Below are 24,023 nucleotides of genomic sequence, written 5' to 3' on the forward strand. Positions count from 1 at the left end.
AGGAAAGACATTTTTTATAGCAGTAATCCAGGTTATAAAACTGATGGCCTTCTGACCCCCCAAGCACCTCGGCTGATCAGCTATATGGAGAAGGTAACGGTGGACTTTGCATTTTTTCGCATTTGTCCATACAGCGTTGGTTGCACCCTCAATACTCTAAGGCTACACATAAGCTTGTGGTCACAATGTCGCACTGCAAGTAATGTTAAAGGGGTACTCTGCTGCTAGACATCTTATACCCCTTATCCAGAATGCCAGCACATGGCATTCTAAACAAACGTTGGCTTCCTGCGTCAGTAGTTGTGACATCACGGCCATGCCCCTCGTGATGTCACGGTCATGCCCCCTCCATTCATGTCTATGGGAGGGGGCATGTCTGCCGACACTCCCCCTCCCATAGACCTAAATGGAGGGGGCTTGGTGTGACATTATGAGGGGCATGGCCATGATGTCACAATCACGGCCTCTGGCTCCAAGCGTTCTGAACAAAATGTGGCACTGGAGTACCCCTTTAAGGTATGAGGTTGCATTGTGACCTGCTAGTTACTGCAACACAATCTACGGAAATCCAAACTCGATAGATTCCTGCACAACCACATTCACTCATTAGTTAAGATATTAGCACAAAATCATTAAGGTCTTAAAAGGGGTACTCCACTGGAAAACTTTTTTTTTTAACTCAACTGGTGCCAGAAAGTAAACAGTAAACAGATTTGTAAAATTACTTCTATTTAAAATTCTTAATCCTTCCAGTACTTAGCTGCTGTATGCTCCACAGGAAGTTATTTTCTTTTTGAATTTCTTTTCTGTCTGACCACAGTGCTCTCTGCTGACACCTCTGTCCATTTTAGGAACTGTCCAGGGCAGGATAGGTTTGCTTTGGGGATTTGCTTGTATTCTGGACAGTTCCTAAAATGGACAAATGTGTCAGCAGAGAACACTGTGGTCAGACAGAAAGGAAATTCAAAAAGAAAAGAACTTCCTGTGGAGCATACAGCATCTGATAAGTACTGGAAGGATTAAGATTTTTGAATAGAAGTAATTTAGAAATCTGTTTAACTTACTGGAAACAGTTGATTTAAAAAAAAAAAAAGTTTTCCAGTGGAGTACTCCTTTAATGTTAAAGCATAATTTGGTTGACTATTCTATGGATAAGCCATCAATTTTAAAAACCAAGGGGAAATGATATGGAAAGGCTTCTCACAGCATTCCCTACTTCAATGGGCCTTGTGAAATGCATACAGACAGTACAAGGTGTACATGAAGGCAATGGACAACCTTACATTAGTCTTTTCAGAAAGTTATTAGTTACCAATTTTTTGGAAAATCATCAGGATAAAATTAGCTAAGACATTAAGAAGTCACTTTAAGCGGGAAGGACCGGAATGCCGCCTTCCATGCAGACCAACATTCTCCAATGCCGGTCATCTATCTCTGTATAGCTTATCTAGGGCTTTGGTCAATCAGGATTTCCGGACTATTTCAGAACTTCTTTACTCCTGGTGTCCTGTTGTTGAAGAGACTGACTTTCACCCCTTGAGAGGCGGTGGAAAGTGATGGCGATTCCTGCTGTACTTTGCTTAGAGTCGTCTTTTTGATGGCAGCTGCAGGGATTTTTTCCTGGTCTGCGTAATACTGGAGCTCCCTATGATATGCGAGAGACAGAAGAGGTTAAACAGGTTACTTACGCTGGAGTACTCCTTTAAGTCTTCACATAGGACTTGCTGACTTGGAATTGTTTCCTGACTAATGATTAAAAATGTTTAATAAAACATTTTTTTTTTAGATAAAAAAAAATTTACTGCTCAGCTGCAGATCAGATGAGGACCAAAATTTGTGACAGCAAAATATTGCATGCAATAGGAGTGGTCCAACGAAAAACAACTTATCCCCTAAGCACAGGATAGGTGTCTGGTGGCGGGGGGGTCCGACCAATGAATGGGACCCCGACTGAGAGGAGCACGTGCTACAGACAGGAGGCACTCTATTCATTCTCTATCGGAGCGCCGAAGAGACCCAAGTGCTGTACTCGGTCATCTCCATAGAAGTCAATGGAGCCTCTAAATGGCAGTGTGAACAGATCCTAACTTTGCAAATATGATTATTTTTTATGTGTATTTACAGCTGCGTTACACTGCCACCAAATGGTTCTAATTGAGAATATTGATGTATTGTCTGTGTTATCAAATGCAGACAGCTACTCTAAAGTTGTAGTCCCAGGATATGCCATAAATGTCTGACAGATGCAAGTTCCGTCCTCCTAATTCCAGAACAAGGTTCCCTGACCACCCTGGTGAGGTGGCCACCGGCTGTTACCTCCATGTAGGGAATTAATGTGGCCATGCTGGTGTCCTCTCTCCATCCACTTCTATAAGAGTAACAGAAACAGCCAAGCAAATGAAACTGTCCTAGGCTCCCATATCTCATATAAAGTCCTTAAAGGGGTACTCTGCCCCTAGACATCTTATCCCCTATCGAAAAGATAGGGAATAAGATGTCTAATCGCGGGGGTCCCGCAGCTGGGACCCCCGCGATCTCTGTGCAGCACCCAGCGTTGATTTAGAACGCTGTGTGCAGGGGTCGTGACATCACGGCTACGCCCCCTCAATGCAATTCTATAGGAGGGTGGGTGGCGGATGCCACGCCCCCTCCCATAGACTTGCATTGAGGGGGCGTGGCATGACGTGACATCCCGAGGGACGTGGCCATGACATCACGACCCCCGTTGCCCGCTCCAAGTGTTCGGAACAAAATGTTCCGAACACTGGGACAGCAGAGTACCCCTTTAAAGGGAGGGAGAGGATAATATGAATGAATAATAGATGGAAAATCCTGCAAGACAGCTAGCACAAAACACACATTGGTAGCTGAAGGCCTACCTGGTTCTGATGCAAGATGCCTCCACAGCATTAATGAGAAGGGAACGGAATCCTCCACTCTCCAGAAAATGCAGAGCATGAATGGTAGCGCCCCCTGGTGAGCACACATTGTCCTTCAACTGTCCTGGATGTTGTTCTGATTCCAAAAGCATCTTAGCTGCTCCCTGCGTAAAATCAAATAAGGCTCGGTTCACATCACATATCTGCCATACAGTTGTTGCTAAAAAAAAACATGTGGTTGAAAAAAAAAAAATATCCATAAATGTGTGCATGTTCTGTCACCTGCTTGCATCTTTTAAAGTCTACATTTTCTTTAAATTTTTTTGTTTGTATGCCTTTTGTTTTTCAAAACAGCACATGCATTTTTAGGATGTGCAAAGAAATGTTTTTTGAAAAAAAAAAAGTCAAGGGGTAAAGATGGAGGAAAAAACGTACATAGGTGTGGTAAAAAGGTTTGAAAACTGCAGGGAAAAAAATTAATGCAGGTGCCTGCATTAGCACGTTGCCCACTGAAAACAACGATAAAAAAATTGACCATTGCGTAAACTTTTTGTAAGCATACTCTAGGTGCAATAAGACCTTAAAATCCGCTGGAGCATACGTTTCTGAACAGTTTTATTAAATGCAGAAATGTACACCTGCAACATATAGCTCAATCCGGCTTAACTAAAGTACTATTAGTAGAGAAAGAAACTGAACAGGAAAATGCAGATCACTCCACTAACCAGCATGGCCTGAGCTCCTAGACGAACCGCAAGCCGCCTGGGAAGACCCATCTTTACTCCTCCATCTGCAAGAGCATCCAGAGCTGTGAAGGCCTAAAAAAGAAAACCAAGAGGACAAAACGTGCTTGTCCATATTATTAGTGCTACAGATAACACTCCATTTTATTTTCATGCAGTTTCTCTCGGGCTGCAAAGTTTTCTCTAAACCTGTGTAACTAGTAAGCAGGGCAGTTCAGGACTTAGGCGTTGTTGCTTCTAAACTTGATGATCCAAAACAGAGGCAAACAAACAATATTGCATAGTGCCAAATAATTTACAGCAGTTAGCTAGAATACTTAACTGGTTTATGGTACCATACTAGGGCAGGCTTAGGGAAGAGAAGGGGTAAATGTCTACTTCCCTGATGGTTTAGGGCAGTGAAGATGTTAAAGAGTACCTGTCATTAAACCATATTTTCTAAACTAACTCAGATTATATTCCCTAAGTACTCCTATCATACCTTTCCCCTTGCTCACATTGTGTGAGCTTCCAGCAAGAGAAAGTGGGCGTTCCCCAGCAGGCGTGACGTCACTGAAGCCTGCGAGAGCTGTGCTTCACCATGCCCCCCCCCCCCACGCACTTCCTGAGTTTTGAAACCACCCAATCTCTGTGAGTAAAGAGGTTAAGGGGGTGTGGGGAGTCTGAGAGGAAGGGGGATGGGGTACCTCATGATATCTATCTAATTAAATATCAGGTATAGTCACCCAGACAGAGAATTAGTGCATGGAGAAACCACGGTGCAGAGGTCATTGCTATATAAATCACTTCCAGCGAGTGGGGTTGTAAATACAGAGAAGCACCAAAGAGGTATTGTTAAACACAATATATTAGTCCAAGGTGTAGTAAAACAATGGACAAAAGTACCCATGAACACTAAATTGTTAAGATGATCCAACTAAATTATAAAGTAAGTAATAAGACATCTCCATCCTTATTTTTTTTGCACTTACATAAGCAGGCCCACTTCCACTCAGTCCTGTTACAGCATCAATCAAGTCTTCCTCGACCTCGGTACAGAAGCCAACGCTCTGCATCAATTGTTCCAAAAGTTTCCCATCCTCCACCTCCGCGTGGGTCCCTGTGGCGTACACTGTGGCCCCCTCTCTTACGATCACAGGAGTATTGGTCATGCAGCGGATGACTTTGGGAGCTGGATGGAAGGCACTCAATTTCTGTAAAAGTTGTAGGAGGTTTAAAAGGAGATGAGACAGGCAACTGAGAACTTATGCTACCGATAAGAATAGAGGGAGGTATCAACAACAGGGCATAGAATACATGGGGGTAAACAACAACTGGGCATAGAATACAAGGGGGTAAACAACAACTGGGCATAGAATACAAGGGGGTAAACAACAACAAGGGGATAGAATACAAGAGGGAGTAAACAACAACAAGGGGATAGAATACAAGAGGGAGTAAACAACAAGGGGATAGAATACAAGGGGTGTAAACAACAACAAGGGGATAGAATACAAGGAGTGTAAACAACAACAAGGGGTGTAAACAACAACAAGGGGATAGAATACAAGGGGTGTAAACAACAACAAGGGGATAGAATACAAGAGGGAGTAAACAACAACAAGGGGATAGAATACAAGGGGTGTAAACAACAACTAGGCAGAGAATACAAGGGGGTGTAAACAACAACTGGGCATAGAATACAAGAAGGGGTATCTGCAGCTGTGAAAGTAGTATATGTTACTAAATTACTATCTGTATAGCACAATACAAATGGTGTATACATACATCACACGCTTTACTAGCCAGTGCATTTAATATATGACACATGGATGATGCTTATCAGAATGATGCTACCTTTTCAATGGAGCTGATAGTGACACCAGCAGCGCAGGACACAACCATGTGACGATCCTCAATGTCACAGGCGATCTCATCCAACACAAAGGGAATGATTGGAGGTTTCACAGCCAGGAAAAGGACATCGCTGTTCTTCACTGCATCCTTATTGCTGGTGGTGAAATTTATACCAATTTTCTAGGAATACAAAAGAATAAATTGAATATAAAGACTTACTAACATAACTTAAAATATATACAAGCCCTTATATAATCCAGTGTGCAACGTAAATTTTCACCTATGTACCCTTTGCCTGCTTCACTGCTTGAAAAGTCTTGGTCAAACAGTAAGCATATGCCTAAAACCAGCTATTCCAATTTTAAGCCTACAGCCAAAAAAATGGATTTCTCTACCCCCCCCCAACAATATGATACAAAGATATAAAAGATGTATTCCCATCTTATTAAAGGGGTACTCTGGGGAACTAAACCCATAGATCATTCTTTCCTTCTCCCCAACCTAAGTATTTGTCTAAATATCATTCATTATCTATAAAGTGTAGTTTCCCTGTTACAGCTATCACTTACTTGCAAGAAGTGAGGGCTCTACATCATCCTTTCAGCCACTTTGTCTTAGGCTGCATTCACATCTCGTTTTTACGTTACAGGTGCCGGATCCGACTGGGGGAGGAGCAAACCGGGCTCTCGCGTACCCCAGCTGGACCAGCGCTGAAATCCATGTACTTTAATGAGCCGACCGGAGTCCTGACCGGACCTAAAACAGTAGTATACTACGGTTTTAGGTCCGGTCACAAAACCGGACTCAGTGTTCAGTTGGCTGTTCAGGTAACAACAGTAAAGTTATAAACCAGTGATATAGTCTGGTGAAATTAACTTGTATTTATGGTAAATTGTGATATAGTCTGGTGAAATTAACTTGTATTTATGGTAAATTATGGTATACATTAAATTCAGTTTTTTAGAACTAGTCAAATCTGAAATATACTAAACATTAAATAAATGATAAAATGACTCTTTATGGACATGTGACCAGACATGACTCCAACTTCTGCACTGCTATGTTATCTACTAGGTGTATTGCACCAATAAATCTGGATTAACCTGGAAATAACCCTGTCTGAAGCTTATCGGTTATAAGTGAAAGGTGAGTAATCACAGTGTTAAAGGATTTATCTAACGTTGTAAAAATATGTTGTGGCATTGAGGCAGGTTTGAGGGCAATGAAAGGGTGTTTTTCCCAGTCCTTTATCCTAGGTGAGCTGGCAGAGGTGCTCATCAGGTGCCTAATTAATGAGGCCAGTAAAACTGTGGAAAGTGCATATAAGGAAAGGAAACGCAATAGTCTGGGCTTTCCCTAGATGGGGGGGGGGGGGGCGTCTGATAGGCAGGGGTCCTTGTGAGGAGCACACAGTCAGGAGCTGAGTGATTCCCCCCCCCCCCCCCCCCACCCCTGCAAACGCTGTGTGTGAACAGTGAGTAAAAGGTGCAGTAAAGTTGTGTTTTACGCTGGTGGAGACTAGCTTACCAGCTGATAGTCAGGGCATGTTGGGTTGTGTAGTTAGTGACTGGATGGACTAGGATTTAGTTTGTTCCTGTGTTGTATGTTTTTATTTATCTGGCAACCTGTCTAATAAAGGTGGCGTGGAGCCAGACTTGCATAGGAGCTGTTGTTTGCTGCTGAACTAAGTAGAAACGTGTCCTGTGGCTGTGTCAAGGACGATCCTAGCGCTAACCCCAGAGGGAAATCCCTACAATGTTTAACGGTCAGTTCATACGTGCGTATTTTTGCTGCAGATCTGCTGCAGATTTTGCTGCCCATAGATTTCAATGGGCAGCAAAATCTGCTAAAGCAAATCTGCAGCAAGAAATATGCATGTGTGAATGTATACTAAGGGCTCATTCACATGGGAGGATCCACTGCGTATTTTAGGCTGCGGATCCGCCGACTATGTACCTCCTAAAGTGTGCCTCTCCTGAGTGGCAATCAGCCGCTACGAGCAGATCACTACTATAATGTGCGAGTTGCCACACGCGTGGTGTACTCACACACATCGCGGCCGCTCCCTGAGCTAGGCTGAGAGTAGCCGCCATGTGTGAGAGTATACTGTGCATACGCGCGTCTACTCACACATAGTGTGTCTGCTTGTAGCTCCGAGCTCCGAAGCACTGTAGGGGTCACACATCGTCAGAAGATCCGCAGCGTTACCTCTTAAGGACGCAGGGTGTACCTGTACGCCCTGTGCCTGCAATATAACGCGGGGTCACACGGTGACCCTGCGTTATATCAGGTCTGTCCCAGCGGCTAACGGTAGCCGGGACCCGTGGCTAATACCGGACATCATCAATTGCGGTGTTAACCCTTTAGATGCGGCTATCAAAGTTCTGGGGCTGTATGGTTCTCCATTAGACTAAGATCTAGAACGGCCCAATTCCTAACTCTTCAGAAGAATATGATGATTTCTCTCACCCTCAGTCCAGCCACCGTAGGTAGATCAGTATCCGGGGAGCTTGCAATGATCTTGTGTGCTGCCAACACCCCTGTGACAAGAAACATAATTACAACTGTGGTTATAACACCATTTAAATACCATTACTAGGGAGCTTTGCTGTTAGTCTATGCTCCTTATTCCTCAAAACACTGCACCTTGGAAACAAGGCAAAGTACCAATGACTGGTGCAGCCAGACAGAGCAGTGGATTGACTAGTACTATATTTGAGGACTATGTCAGACCAAGGACAGTGTGGATGGCACTAAAATTGGACACCAATATAACTGGGTACATTGGCTGATATTAGGAAAAAATATATATATTTGCATCCAGGAGCAGCAAGGTACCAGCAGCTCTCCTCTATTGCTCTTAAAGGGGTACTCCACTGCTCAGTGTTTGGAACAAACTGTTCCGAACGATGGAGCCGGGAGCTCATGACGTCAGAGCCCCCTCACGACGTCACGCCCCAGGCAGCATAAGGGGCGGGGCTTTGACATCACAAGCTCCCAGCTCCAGCGTTCGGAACAGTTTGTTCCAAACACTGAGCAGTGGAGTACCCCTTTAAGGAAGAGTGCCAAGTGTGAGGACCCCCTGTATGATGATACACCCTAAGAGGGTATATAAGAGGGGGATGAGTCTCTGAAATGACCTCTAAATCTGGCAAATAAAAGCTGACCAAAGCCATAGAAATCTAATGTTTTTCATTAAGTTGGCTAGGGCAGTGGCATACAGAATCTAACACATTAGTATCCTAGAAATTGTTCCACTATTTTGTGCTACTGTTAAAGGGGTACTCCATCCCTAGACATCTTATCCCCTATCCAAAGGATAGGGGATAAGATGTCTGATCGTGAGGGTCCCGCAGCTGGGACCCCCGCAATCTCTGTTGCGCACCCAGTGTTAGTTTAGAACACTGGGTGACTGCCGCGGGGGTCGTGACGTCACATTACACCCCCTCAATGCAAGTTTATGGGAGGGGGCGTGGCGGTCGCCACACCCTCTCCCACAGACTTGCATTGGGGGGGCATGGTGTGACGTCACAAATGGCGTGGTCGTGACATCATGACCCCCCGTCACCCGCTCCAAGCGTTCAGACCAAAATGTTCCCAATGATGGGGCAGCGGAGTACCCCTTATTTTTTTAGATACTATATATGTATACCAATAACCTTAAAGGGGTACTCCACTGGAAAACATTTTCTTTTAAATCAACTGGTGCCAGAAAGTTAAACAGATTTGTAAATTACTTCTATTAAAAGATCCTAATCCTTTCAGCGCTCATCAGCTGCTGTATAGTACACAGGAAGTTCTTTTCTTTTTGAATTTCCTTTCTGTCTGACCACAGTGCTCTCTGCTGACACCTCTGTCCACATCAGGAATTGTCCTGAGCAAAAGAGGTTTGCTATGGGAATTTGTTCCTGCTCTCAACAGTTCCTGACATGGACCGAGGTGTCAGCAGAGAGCACTTGTGGTCAGACAGAAAGGAAATTCAAAAAGAAAAGAACCTGCGTATTATACAGCAGCTGATAAGTACTGGAAGGATTGGGATTTTTTTAGTTGAAGTAATTTACAAATCTGTTTAACTTACTGGCACCAGTTGATTTCAAAGAAAATGTTTTTGAGTGGAGTATCCCTTAACCCCTTAAGGACCAGGCCATTTTACACCTTAGGACCAGAGCGTTTTTTGCACATCTGACCACTGTCACTTTAAACATTAATAACTCTGGAATGCTTTTACTTATCAATCTGATTCTGAGATTGTTTTTTCGTGACATATTCTACTTTAACATGGTGGTAAATTTTTTTGGTAACTTGCATCCTTTCTTGGTGAAAAATCCCAAAATTTGATGAAAAAATAGAAAATTTAGCTTTTTTCTAACTTTGAAGCTCTCTGCTTGTAAGGAAAATGGATACTCCAAATAAAAAAAAAATGTATTCACATTTCCAATATGTCTATTTTATGTTTGCATCATAAAATTGACGTGTTTTTACTTTTGGAAGACACCAGAGGGCTTCAAAGTTCAGCAGCAATTTTTCAATTTTTGACAACATTTTCAAACTCACTATTTTTCAGGGACCAGTTCAGGTTTGAAGTGGATTTGAAGGGTCTTCATATTAGAAATACCCCATAAATGACCCCATTATAAAAACTACACCCCCCAAAGTATTCAAAATGACATTCAGTAAGTTTGTTAACCCTTTAGGTGTTTCACAGGAATAGCAGCAAAGTGAAGGAGAAAATTCACAATCTTCATTTTTTACACTTGCATGTTCTTGTAGACCCAATTTTATGTAGTGTGTGTAGTGAGTATGTAGTGTGTGTGATTGGTGTAACTAACTGTATGGGAGGGGAAAAAGCGCTGCAGCCAAAAAAAAAATAAAAAAAATGGCCAAATGCAGCGCCCTGAATCCCTAATAGGGCCCGGGTCACACTAAAAAAATTGTTGCGGACCCTTTAGGTCCTATTAGGGGGTCAGGGGAAAAAAAAAAAATTTTAAACTTTTTTTTACTTTACTTTTTGCTTTTTTTACTGGTTAACCCTACCTGTCCCTGGGGCTGTACTCTCTCCCTGCTCTAAGGGGGGTCTTCCTCTGTGAGGGGCTCCGATCTTCACAGAGGGGTGTTTCCTGGCTCCTTCTCGCAGCTCTGGCCGCTGAATGAACTCAGGGAGCAAGCAGAGCCGCGAGAAGGGGCCGTTAACCCCTCCCCTCCCCTGCCCTGCCGGCTGCTATTGGCCGGACGATCGTCCGGCCAATAGCAGCGATCCTGGAGGGGTGAAGACATCGCCACCTCCACAAAGATACATAGGGTGATAGGGGGGTGTATCCTACACCCCCGATCATCTTGTATCTCCGGGTAAGCGGGTCACACGTGACCTGCATCAACGGAATAGCCGAAAATCGCAAGTGTGAATTCATGCCTACATGGGGGGGGGGGGGGGTCTGATGACCCCCCTGGGCATTGGCGCGGGGTGCCTGCTGATCGATATCAGCAGCCACCCCGGTCCGGTCCCTGCCCGGCGCGCGGCAGGGACCGAAATTCCCACGGGCGTACAGGTACGCCCTTGGTCCTTAAGGGGTTAAACATTGCTTATAGTTGAACCTTTATCATAGTCAAGCACCTGACTTTCTTTTTAGTTTGCAAGTACATAGTGGATGGCAAAGCGCTGGAGAGTTCTTAAGTGGCAGCAATGAGTCCAGATCTTAATCCCATTGAACACCTGTGGAGAGATCTTAAAATTGCTATTGGGAAAAGGCGCCTTCGAATAAGAGACCTGGAGCAGTTTGTAAAGGAAGAGTGGGCCAACATTCCGGCTGAGAGGTGTAAGAAGCTTATTGATGGTTATAGGAAGCAACTGATTTCAGTTATTTTTTCCAAAGGGTGTGCAACCAAATATTAAGTTAAGGGTGCCAATAATTTTGTTCAGCCCATTTTTGTAGTTTTTGTGACATTATGTCCAATTTGCTTTTTTCCTCCCTTTTTTTGGTTTAGTTCCAATACACACAAAGGGAATAAACATGTGTATAGCAAAACATGTTACTACAATCCTCTTCTGTGAGAAATACTTCATTTTCTAGAAAAATTTCAGGGGTGCCAACTAGAGATGAGCTAACTTACAGTAAATTCGACTCGTCACGAACTTCTCGGCTCGGCAGTTTGACTTATCCTGCGTAAATTAGTTCAGCCTTCAGGTGCTCCGGTGGGCTGGAAAAGGTGGATACATTCCTAGGAAAGAGTCTCCTAGGACTGTATCCACCTTTTCCAGCCCACCGAAGCACCTGAAAGCTGAACTAATTTATGCAGGAAAAGTCAACTGCCGAGCCGAGAAGTTCGTGACGAATCGAATTTACTGTAAGTTCGCTCATCTCTAGTGCCAACATTTACGACCATGACTGTATGTGTATATATTTTGTTTTTATTTTTAATGTAGGCAAACAGTGGACACTAGATGCTATGAATTTATGACACCACCTCAGATAAGAAGACTTCTGCTTACCTGCGGCTGTGAAGCCCCTGACTAGGGCATAGGTCAGCTGTCCAGCACCAATGAATCCCACACTCATGTTGATCCCTGGTACGATGAATGCAGCGAGTACAGATCAGACCCTGTAAAGTGGACACGTAGTATGTGCTTAGTACACACATTCATTGTGCAAACACCAGCAAAGGTACACAACTGACCCCAACCAGTGACCTTACCACCACGTAGCCTGGCATGTCGCACCCGAATCTGATCCTGCAGCATGACATGTACACGCAGACGAGCACTGTGCATGCATCTCCAATGGAAACTGCAGACACAGCACTTTACTGGCGAGTGCAACTGAGGTCAATGATCTAAATGTATTTGCCAGCAGAGAGAAACGCTGTGAAAGTTCTTGTCACTGACTATACTTGTGTATATAGATGACCGCTACATCACAGGCATGTGCAATGGTGTACAGCAGTGTTTCCCAACCAGGGTGCCTCCAGCTGTTGCAAAACTACAACTCCCAGCATGCCCAGACAGCCAACGGCTGTAGTTTTGTAAAGTCAGGACCGATGAAGTAAGTTGTGCACTGACACATTTTGGGGCCATTCAGTGCAAAAGAAAAAAAAAAAGCTGAACGGACACAGAACAGGACAGACCACAATAGCATTGTGAACATTGCCTAAACCACTCTTAGGCTGGGTCCACACTACGTTTTGTCCCATACGGGAGCGCATACGGCAGGGGGGAGCTAAAAGCTCGCGCTCCCGTATGTGACCGTATGCGCTCCCGTATGTCATTCATTTCAATGAGCCGACCGGAGTGAAACGTTCGGTCCGGTCGGCTCATGGTTGACCACAGTTTTAGGTCCGGTTGTAAAAGCGCATACGGCGCAAAAATGAGCCGACCGGACCGAACGTTTCACTCCGGTCGGCTCATTGAAATGACATACGGGAGCGCATACGGTCACATACGGGAGCGCGAGCTTTTAGCTCCCCCCTGCCGTATGCGCTCCCGTATGGGACAAAACGTAGTGTGGACCCAGCCTTACTGTAAAGAACCCTTTTCTAAGTCCTAAACTTCTCCAGGTAATGGAGCCGGCACGCCGCTCTCGGTGGAATGTCCCAACGTACCAACCTACTGGGGCTTCTACCTAATGTGAGGGGGCACTACCTACCTATTTCTCCCCCTTCCATTCTTCTAGATTATCTGAAAGAGGTAGCTCTTAAAGACTGTAATTCTTGGTTTCATTTTTGGATTACCTACCTAATGGGGGGGGGGGGGGGGGGGGGGGGGGGGGAAGATACCCTTACTACAGGCTTCTACCTAATGTGGGGGGGCGCGGAGATACCCTTACTATTTACTGGGGGCTTCTACCTAATAGGGGGAGGGGCGGAGATACCCTTACCATTTACTGGGGGCCTCTACCTAATGGGAGGTGGGGTTACCTACCTATTTCTCCCCCTTCCATTCTTCCTTATGCTTCTAGATTATCTTATATAGGTAGCTCTTGAGGACTGTAATTCTTTTGTTTCATTATCGGATTACCTACCTACCTGCCTACTGGGGGCTTCTACCTAATATGGGGGGATACCCTTACTACTTACTGGAGGCTTCTACCTAATGGGAGCTTGGATTACCTACCTCTCCCAGGTGTGGAGGGTTTGGTCTCTGTGCACAGCATCTAAGACAGCATTGATACCCTGGTGCAGGTTTCCTTCATTAACCCCTCCATACCCTGTAGGCAGAGCTGCCCTTTACTGTATTTCCTGATTTAGGCTATTTTTACACGTTGTGGATTTGTTGCAGATTTTATCTTCCTTATTGAAATGAATTGGGAAACTCAGCAGCACAACCTGTAGACATACCCTGGACAGGCAAACTAGAGAACAGTAGATTCAGCAGCTTACACCAATGACCTGCAACCCCCACACTTAGCGTTGTACAACTTGCAGAGAATGCTGGGGGTTGTAGTTTCACAGAAGTGTGAGAGCCACTGGTTGCTTTTAACTAATGTGTCTAGTTCTGTCATTCTAGTGTAAGCCAGTGTTTCCCAACCAGGGTGCCTCCAGCTGTAACTACAACTCCCAGCATGCCCAGACAGCCGAAGGCTGGGAGTTGTAGTTTTGCAACAGCTGGAGGCACACTGGTTGAGAAACACTGGTGTAACCACAAAGCCCCTTTGTAAGTGATGACGCAATCTGTTGACGTCACACGGAGCGTTAAAGACGTGGCGGCGGTGACATCACAGTCAGAAATCCCAGTGTGTATATGCGACGTGTCTGATGCAACTCCATGACACGTGTCCTCCCATCAGCCCCTTCTCCCCGTTACCTCCGCTCTATAATTTCCGGTTCTTGCCTTCACCGTCAGCTCCACGTTCTTTGTCTTCCCCGCTGCCTCCCTTCACGTCTGCAGAATACAATGCCGGTACCGAATTACCGGGTGCCAGCACCAGCCACGCCCCCAGTCGCTAGATTATTCAAACCACGCCCTCATAGTAGTTACCTACTGGAAATCTTCATAGACACGCCCAGTGTCCAGCCCACCGCCCACATGCAGCATGGCCTCTATTATCCCCGCCCCTTTACCGTATTTCACCATCTTGACGCGTCCGCGCAGGGCCTTGCCATGTGTTTTCCGCCTGCGCTTCTCTGTCTGCTGGACACGTGGTATGGGACAATTCTGCAGCAGATCTGCAGAAAAATAAAAACAATTTTTTTGCAATGTTATAGGGGGCTATAACATGCAGTACATTTATTGCCAGCACTGTTCAATGCTATGCCATAGCATTGCATTGATCAGTGTTATCAGCGGTAGATTGCTTAAGGAAACAAGAATTGCTGGCAACTCACCGATCCTTCTCAAGTCTTCTTTATTGACGCATTATACTCACATGCGGGGGGGGGGTACAAAAGCAACAGCAGCAGCCGATGTTTCGCACGGGTTACGTGCTTCGTCTTGTTTCCTTAGATAATTGTTTACATCTGCTTGCCACGCTAGAGCACCACCACATCACACTGTGTGAATAGTACTCTTACATGGTAAAAGACATTCTTTTCTCACAGAGCTAGCAGTGCCGGTTCTATCTTCATATTCTGTGGTCGATTGCTTAAGCCTGGATCTCAGACGTAAGCTTATTTTGCCGCCCCTAGACCACACCTATTGGCTCCTCCCGATGTATGGAGATGCACACAATGTCAGGATGTTGGACGGACTTGACCTGCCTGCCTCGAAGGTGGCCTGGATCTGCCATAGACATCTGGATCTGTCCAATTGACAAATTTCACGTGTTCAATTTCTGGCAGAATGCAATTCCTTGTCAGAAATTGCGCTGAAGAACTCCCGTGAGCAGAGCAGTGGAACTCTAAGGCTATGTTCACACATCGGAATGTCCGCACGGAGAATGTCAGTGCAGACATTCCAGACACTGCGGGGCTATGCATTCCGTGCGGACTTCGCACAAAGAATGAATGTGTTCATTCTTTGTGCGGACACGGAAAATGGAATTTTCCAAGAATGCACAGAGCAGCAGAATCCTGTTGAATTCAACGGAACTCTGCTGCAGCAGAATCTCTGGGCATAGCCTGACTGAAAATAATGGGAGGCTGCTGCAAGCGGAGCACTAAGGGTACCTTAAAGGGGTACTACCGTGCTGACAACTTATACCCTATCTAAAGGATAGGGGATAAGTTGCCTGATCGCACGGGGTCCCGCCGCCGGGGACCCCCGCGATCTCACACGCAGCACCCCGCTCTCATCAGGCCCCGAAGTGAACATCCGCTCCGGGTCTGATGACGGGGCCGGTGATCATGACGTCACAGCTCTGCCCCGTGTGACGTCACGCTCCGCCCCTCAATGCAAGTCTATGGCAGGGGGCGAGACAGCTGTCTTGCCCCCTGCCATAGACTTACAATAAGGGGCTGAACATGACGTCACATGGGGGCGGAGCCGTGACATCACGATACTCCGGCCCGGTGTGTGGAGGCACAAAGGGGGCATCATTACCGTGTGGAGGTACTGAGGAGCATCCTTTCTCTGTCAGAAGCACTAAGAACTCATCCATATTTTAATTGTATGCCACATAAATAGAGGGCTTTGACAAAATATGGGGCACAAAGGAGTACTAATATTGTGTGGGGGCACATAGGTTGGTACTATTACTACTATGTAGAGCCAAAGGCATTCTCTACAACGTCTGTGCATTTCTACATAGAATAGCCCCTATGGAAACTGGTAAAATGTTTTGAAATTAACCTTATAAGGGTAGGGTCACATGTACCATATTTTGCTGTGTATTTTCTGCAGCTGATTTTGACATTCATTGACTTAAATGAGTAGAAAATAGACGGCAGCAAATACGCAGCAAAATACGCCATGTGTCACCCTACCTTTAAAAGGGTACTCCGCCGGAAAATATCTTATCCCCTATCCAAAGGGGACCCTCGCGGTCTCCGAGCCGGCAACGGCAGCTCCAAGCTTCCGTGTTCGTCATGCCATGCCCTCTCCATTCATGTCTTATGAGAGGCAGCGTGACGGCTATTAGGTAGGGGGGCGTGGCGGCTGTAGCCACCAGTCACCCAACATGGAGCGTAGTTTGCTCTGTGCACCGGATGACTGGGGTGCTGCAGCAGCGATCTCCGCTCCGGCACCCCAATCATCCTTTGGATAGGGGATACAATGTTTTGGGATGGAGTACACCTTTAAGGGTGTTTTCACACAAACCGTATCCTCTGCATATTTGATGTGCAGGATTTGAAGCTGCAGATTTCAATGTTAGTAAATTGACTGAACACTGCTTTAAATCTGCAGCTTTAAATACAGTGCATCAAATATGTTCAGGATACTGTTCGAGTGAATACACCCTAAATGTAAATTATGGAGGATCCATGTTAGATTTTTTTTCCCAGACACCTCCACCACCCTTACTCTGGCCCTGCTACTAAATATATATAAATAGAGGTAGAATTCGAGCTGTCCCTGACCATTGACAGCAATGTTTACCAACTTTCAGGAATCACACATTCCCTCCTGCGGCAGATGTCCCATTCCAGCCATTCTTATGAGCCTCCCTTGTAGACGCAGTCAGCTGAAGCCGGCTGGAATGTGCCCCTAGTGTAAGTGAAGGCTGTAAGTCTGCCTTAGATAGGGTGAAGGGGAGACGCATCTATGTCCAGACCATAGGGACACATTCCTGACATATATGAAATAGTTCTATTATCCTATCACTTACCATATGATGACGTCAGGAATTGCTGTGATCTTGAAATAATTGTAGAAAACTCATTTTTGCAAGCATATTTTTATATAATTTTCCAAACTGAAGTACATTAGACACCTGATATTGTTATTCATGTAATTGTTAAATTTAGTGGCGTTCTGATAATACGGCTGAGCTGACTGGACATTTTTGAATTACTGCCCCAGCCTACCAGCAGTTATCTAGAAGACAGCTTGTATTAGGGTAAGAGGATGCTGGGACCCACCTTTCTTACCCCACGTTTTCCCCTGTCCCTCTTTTCTAATTTTTGATGCTAAATACATTCTCACCCAATATGACTGGCTGACATAACATGAAGCTACTATTTTCATTGCACATTTAAGGGCAGCACCCCGTATGCAAGGTCAGTACAACACTCATTATCCTGATCCTTCTTCCTACAAGCCCCTACAACTCAGCCAGCTCAAAACACAGGTACACGGGTTCAATTGTAAATGCCAACAAGCCTGAAGACCCCTGACAACGGCAAAGCTCCTGTAAGACTCACCGTAGTCGACTGGCATTCAGTAGATCCGTGACACCATGGTGGTCTGGAGCTGGAGATGTAGTGGATCCGCTTGACCTGTGTGGCAGATGACGCGGGCCGTACCAGGGAGCGGAGTCTAAGGTGCCGCTGGTTTTCACCAGAGCCTGCCGCAAGGCTGGATGGATTTGCTGCGGAAGGCGGCACCCAGGTCGCTACCCCTGGTACGACTCGACCACACAGGCGGCTGAGGTGAAGAAGCGTGGAACAGAAGGGATGAAGTAAGACTAAGTCAGGCTAGCGGGAGGTCAGGGCTGGCGACACAGGAGCGTAGACAGTAGGGTAGCAGAAGGTCAATAGGCAGGCGGCTGGAATCACAGTCAGGTCACGGAATACAAGGTCTGGTACACAGCAGGGAAACACGGAATACAGCTTTCTCTCAGGCACAAAGGCAAACAAAGATCCGGCAGAGAGTGGGGGGAGGTGCAAAACAGAAGTACGGGCACACTGACCCTTTAAATCTGAGAGCTTCGGCGCACGCGCGCCCTGGGAGGTGGGGACACACGCGCCGGAGCTGTGAGGAGACAGCAGGGGACCGAGGTGAGTGACGGGCTGGGATTCACATGCGGGTGCATCCAGCAGTGCGAATCCCAGCCCCGCCAGCCAGAGGAGAGGGGACAATGCGCTCACGGCCCGGACGTGCGGCCGGAGCGCAAGATGTCACAGCTCCTTACATACACATGGCTAAACCTATGAAGTTTAGGCCAGCTCCTGGGCTGAATACCTGTGTGGTGCTATGAGACTTATGTCTCTTAACCAGTTCACCTTAAATAAAGTGATCACCACTACTTAGCCAGCAATTTCCCATCTAATGTTAGAGAGAACAGCCATGTCTGAGACATCCGATGAGATCATACTAAGAATGGACTCACAGGGTTTGACAACCAAAACTACAGAGCCACAACTTGTCAACTCGGCATTACAAACATACAATAGTTTATAAGGTTGAAAAAAGACAAGAGTCCATCAAGTTCAACCTATATCCAGAGAAGTAAAAAAAAAAAAAAAAAAAAAATACACCTTATGAGGCTGTTGCCAATTGCCTCTTAAAAGAGGAAAAATTATTTCCCAACTACAATATGGCATCAGAAGAAGTTCCTGGATCAACATTCTATTCTCATAATTCGAGCATCTTTGACTTGTAATATCATAACCCTACAAAAATGCATCCAGGCCCCTTATAATCTCTTTTATTGATTTCACCATGACCACTTCCTCTGGCAAAGAGTTCCATAGTCTCACTGCTCTTACAGTAAAGAATCCCTTTCTGTCTTCTTTCCTCTAGACGTAGATGAAACCCCTTGGGTATAAATTGTCATGGGAGATATCTCTGTATTGCCTGTCTTGGAACCTTCTCCAGCTCCATATGTCTGTCTTGTAGCGGCATTACAGAGGTCTCAGGGAGAAGCGCCAGTGGACTCATAGCAGCCTCTCTCAAGGGCAATCAGGAGATGCCATTGCCCACATGGAGAGAGGAGATCCCTACACCAGAGGCTGCTCTTTATCATCCTTATGTAAGGGCTTTGGCCAACAAAATACCAGCCCTGGCCACAAGTGCACAAATTCTACTTCTGCTGGGTAGAGATGCAACATTCGGTGTAAGTACCGATTAATACAGACACAGAGACAATCTCCTAAGCCTTAAAGGGGTATTCCAGGAAAAAACTTTTTTTTATATATCAACTGGCTCCAGAAAGTTAAACAGATTTGTAAATTACTTCTATTAAAAAATCTTACTTATGAGCTTCTGAAGTTAAGGTTGTTCTTTTCTGTCTAAATCCTCTCTGATGACACCTGTCTCGGGAAACGCCCAGTTTAGAAGCAAACCTCTAAATGATGCGGGGGGAAACTTTACTTTATTTTTTTTAGCACAGGGCTGCAAAATAATAAAATTTTAAGCAAACTAAAATGTTCTTTAAAGCTTTCAAACACATTGGCCCTCATTTACTTAGAAAATCGGGTTGTAAGTCTATGTTGCTTTCTTACCCGACTGCTTTTTTCCCCTGGTATTTATTATTATGTCGCATCCTGTTTGTCGCACGAGGGTTTTGTTGGTTTTGGTTTCCAACTCCTCTGTGTTGTCGGGAAAAAATCCACAACAATTCAACAAATTCGGGTTGGAAACCTTTATAAATACGTGGGAAAGCTCAGAAATGTCGGGTTACGCCCCTTTTTCGGGTTTGGGAGAATCCACATCGGGTCCGTCGGGAAAAAATGTCACATCGTGTCGCAGACTGGCGCACGATGTCTGCGACATGTCGCAGACAAAGATGCGACAAAAAAACCCGACAAAAGAAGTCGGGTTTAGAATAGTAAATGAGGGCCATTGTATCTCTCTTTTGATGCATCCCATGATTTTATGTGCCTTGGCAGCAGTCGCTTTAAAACTGTCCCTAAAGGAAGACGATTCTAGTAATAAGTGCATGTATGTTATCAGCATAGACATTATAATACAGTCACATAGCAAACTGTACTGTACATATTCTGTTTCCATCTCTTAGTCACAGCTGATTCCCAGAATAAGTTTTAGTACTTCATTCCCTGAGTCATGTGTCTTAGTTACTGACTCAAAGATCTATTCCAGGAGATCACTTACATTACAGTATTGCTTGTTAGCAATAATTATATTTTATATTAAAAAAAAATCTTAATTTTACCATTTTCATTTTACCTTATTTTGCGCTTTGTAACAATGTTTTACATCTGGATCCTCCCAAATGATAAATAGAATTCCAGAACTACAATGAAGACTGACACACAGATAGGCAGGGGGAAGAGGTGTGAATTTTGGCACAGATTTTTTTCCAATGCAGATTTGAAATCTGTAAAGCAGTAGTGACATAGTGACATTTCACTTCTTTGGAATCCATACAGATTCTGTATCGGGTAGAATGGGTACGTTTGAATGTGACTAATGCGGCAAGAACCTTGGGCAAATCTGCACCAAACATGCTACTATTATGAGTTAGAATCCAAGGGTATATAGTGATTATACAGCATATCCTCTGTAATAACCTGAAATATAGTCCATTTATCAGTTCTCTGTTATGGTAGGGTATAGAAAATTATGAGCTAGAATGTCTATTACAAAATGTGTCCCACTCCCACCATTGAAAACACGGCATTCCTTTTTTTTTGGCAGATGCCCATTCCAAGCATTCCTCAAGGGCTTCTGAGGCAGCTGCGGACTGGACATCACATTCTAGGACATGTTGTGTTCTCTAGCCAATATCTTCATAGTCTAAAGAGATGTGATTTGGGAGAAATATCACTCCACATTCCATAGATACATAGCATTACTTAGCACCACTGATAGACCTGCCTTAAAACGTACAATGTGCTGTAATGCAACAAAGATAAAAGTAAAGGAAATATATATATATATATATATATATATATATATATATCCTAAGGGTAGGGTCACATGTGCTGTATTTTGCCATGTATTTGCTGTGTCAATGGGTAACAAAATCAGCTTCAGAAAATATGCAGCAAAATACACTGCAAAATACGGCACATGTGACCTTACCCTAAGGGTGTATTCACACATACAGCATACTGCGCATATTTGAAGATGCAGATTTTATGCAGACTTCAGTGTTAGCAGCATTAAAGGGGTACTCCGCAGCTCAGTGTTTGGAACAAACTGTTCCAAATTCTGGAGCCGGCACCGGGAGCTCGTGGCGTCATAGCACCGCCCCCTCATGATATGATATCACAATCTCCCGGCACCGGCTCCAGCGTTCGGAACAGTTTGTTCCAAACGCTGAGCAGCGGAGTACCCCTTTAAATAGGCAGCATCACATATAGGCAGAATACTGTATGTGTGAACAGACCTTAAAGCGTACCTGTCATAGTGCAAAAAAGAAAAAAGTAATATGTTACTCAGGACCCAATCCTGATCATGTGCATATAATTTTTATGTGTCTCGGACCTATATATCCAGAGATATAAGCATTTATCTGCTGGTGAGTTACTTTTTCATTGTGCAGGCTGGAGGGGGCGTGTCAGTCTGTCTCCCTCACAGGAGCAAGCCTGTGCAGTCAGCCAATCAGTACTCTCTACTCTGTAACCCTTTCCTCTCTGGTTTTATGCTGGGTCATGTGTCGGAGGAAGATACTTGGAGCTTGCCTGCAGTAATCAGAAGACATTATGGTGAATTCATAACAGGATATAATGTATAAATATAAGAATATATCATTATAAAATTAGTGCAAGGATTTTTTAGATAAAAGTACAGTATTCTTATGAATACATGTTCTATCTGTTTTATCTTCTCCTAGTAAAGCTGGATGCTAATCAGCTGTCACTATGTGTCACATAGCTGTCACTATGTGTGTCATTAATCTTTCACAGACTCCTGAATGTCTGATCAACTTCTTTGTCATTCAGGAGTCCGAGAAAGCTTTGACTATTTCAGCATGCTGGGAGTTGTAGTTTAGTAACAACTGAAGCTGCAATGTTTGTAAATAGCTGTGTTAGAGCAGTGTTGCCTCCAGCTGTTTTAAAACTATAGCTCCCAGCATGTCCACACATCCTTTATCTGTAGTTTTGCATACACAATAGAAATCTCCTATACTGGATACCGGTATGCTTAACAGCCGGTATCCAGTATGCTGTAAAATCTAGACTAGTGTGTCTGGCTAAAAGACAGGCGACCCCTAGTGGTGGCTATTTTGAGCTTGAATTTCAGGTGAAAATGTAAAAAAATTTTAACAGGTGTATATTGTGAAATGTCATATTATAATGAGTCCTGCAATATATGAAAAGTTTTTAACAATGACAGTGCCTCTTTAAGATGTAAAAGATGAGTATAAAAGGAATGAGACTGAGATTTCCTAGAAGTAATATTAGTAGGTATACTATCCTTTTGTATCTAATATCTGTCTATCTGATATAAATTGAAATTCAGCCACCAAGAAGGAAACGTTTTGAAAGTTATAAAAAACACACACTTACCTTGCTTGCTCCCATGAAGCTGCCAGATCTAACATTAGTGTAATTTTCTTTTTCTGCTCCCAACAGAGCAGACAAAAATGTGAAGCTCTAAAGGGGTAATCTGACATCATAAATGTTTTGTATGTTGCTGGGCATGTACAGTATAAAAAAAAACAAAAAAAAAAAAAAAAAAAAAACAGGTGATACTTACCTACCCTGTTGCCCAACAAATCCTGTTTCAGGGACTTCTGGTCTCCTTCTGCTTGTCTCTTCTCCCTGCTTCAAGAAGGGACACCCCTGTGGTTCCCACTTCAACTCCTGGATTCCCAGCAGGGAGAAGACATGAGTAACAGGGGACCAGAAGTCCTTGGAGAGGGAGCTGTGAAGCACCAGGGTATCATATCATTAGTTTTTTTTTTTGTTTTTTTTTACAACAGGGCCAGCAAAATATACAAGAACATTATTATGCCACAAAATACCTTTAGGGTACAGTCACATGTGCAGTATTTTGCTGCATATTTTCTGCAGCTGGTTTTGCTCCCCATTGACTTCAGTGGGTAGGAAAATGCGCAACAGCATATACGCAGCAAAATACTGCACATGTGACCCTACCCTAAGGGTACGTCCTCCCAGGCGGATTGCCTGTGGATTTTGCTAACGTGGACTCCAGTGGGTCCAAAGAAAAATCAGCAAATCTGCCTTTACCTTTCTGCTGACCCATTGAAGTCAATAGTAGCAAAATCCGCTGAGGATTTTCCGCAGCAAATACACGGCGGAAATTATGCAGGTAATCCGCCCGTGTAAATGTACCCTTAGGATGTATTCACACATACAGTATCCTACGCAGGAATTAAAGCTGTAGATTTTGTGCTGCATATTCAACTAAATGACCGAACACAGCTTCAAATCTGCAGCTTCAAATTCTGTGCATCAACTATGGCCAAATCCAAATCCATTTTTTTAACAATCTTGTAGCTCTTAGCACAATAACAATGTCTTTTTTATGACACTCTATATACCTATTCGTAGTGGCTGTTACGGCCGGTCCTGGTGTATCTTATAGGCGCGATCTGTGTTGCAGCCCCGCGCTGGTCACCTGTTAAACCGTACCCAGCACAAGACCCTAAGCAATATTGGATTTGCACTTTAAAGGGGTATTCCAGGAAAAATTTTATATATATATATATATCAACTGGCTCCAGAAAGTTAAACAGATTTGTAAATTACTTCTATTAAAAAATCTTAATCCTTCCAATAATTATCAGTTGCTGAAGTTGAGTTGTTCATTTCTGTCTGGTAACAGTGCTCTCTGCTGACATCTCTGTTTGTCTCGGGAACTGATGAGGTTTGCTATTAGAATTTG

At 44.4% G+C, this 24,023-nt stretch overlaps 1 protein-coding gene across 1 annotated transcript; it reads right to left on the reverse strand.

Annotated features, from left to right (window-relative positions):
* Window positions 1-803: 803 nt before the first annotated feature.
* On the reverse strand, window positions 804-14,566 carry PYCR1 (pyrroline-5-carboxylate reductase 1). Its single transcript, XM_056550588.1, has 8 exons — window positions 14,253-14,566; window positions 11,946-12,055; window positions 7,928-7,998; window positions 5,459-5,638; window positions 4,594-4,815; window positions 3,605-3,697; window positions 2,880-3,043; window positions 804-1,645 (listed from the first exon to the last, which is right to left on the reverse strand). Exons 2-8 carry the CDS (start codon window positions 12,010-12,012, stop codon window positions 1,483-1,485), a joined length of 960 nt encoding a protein of 319 aa, XP_056406563.1. The 5' UTR covers window positions 12,013-12,055; window positions 14,253-14,566; the 3' UTR covers window positions 804-1,482.
* Window positions 14,567-24,023: the final 9,457 nt, after the last annotated feature.

The sequence above is a fragment of the Hyla sarda genome, chromosome 13, assembly GCF_029499605.1.
Source record: "Hyla sarda isolate aHylSar1 chromosome 13, aHylSar1.hap1, whole genome shotgun sequence".
NCBI classification, from domain to species: Eukaryota; Metazoa; Chordata; class Amphibia; order Anura; family Hylidae; genus Hyla; species Hyla sarda.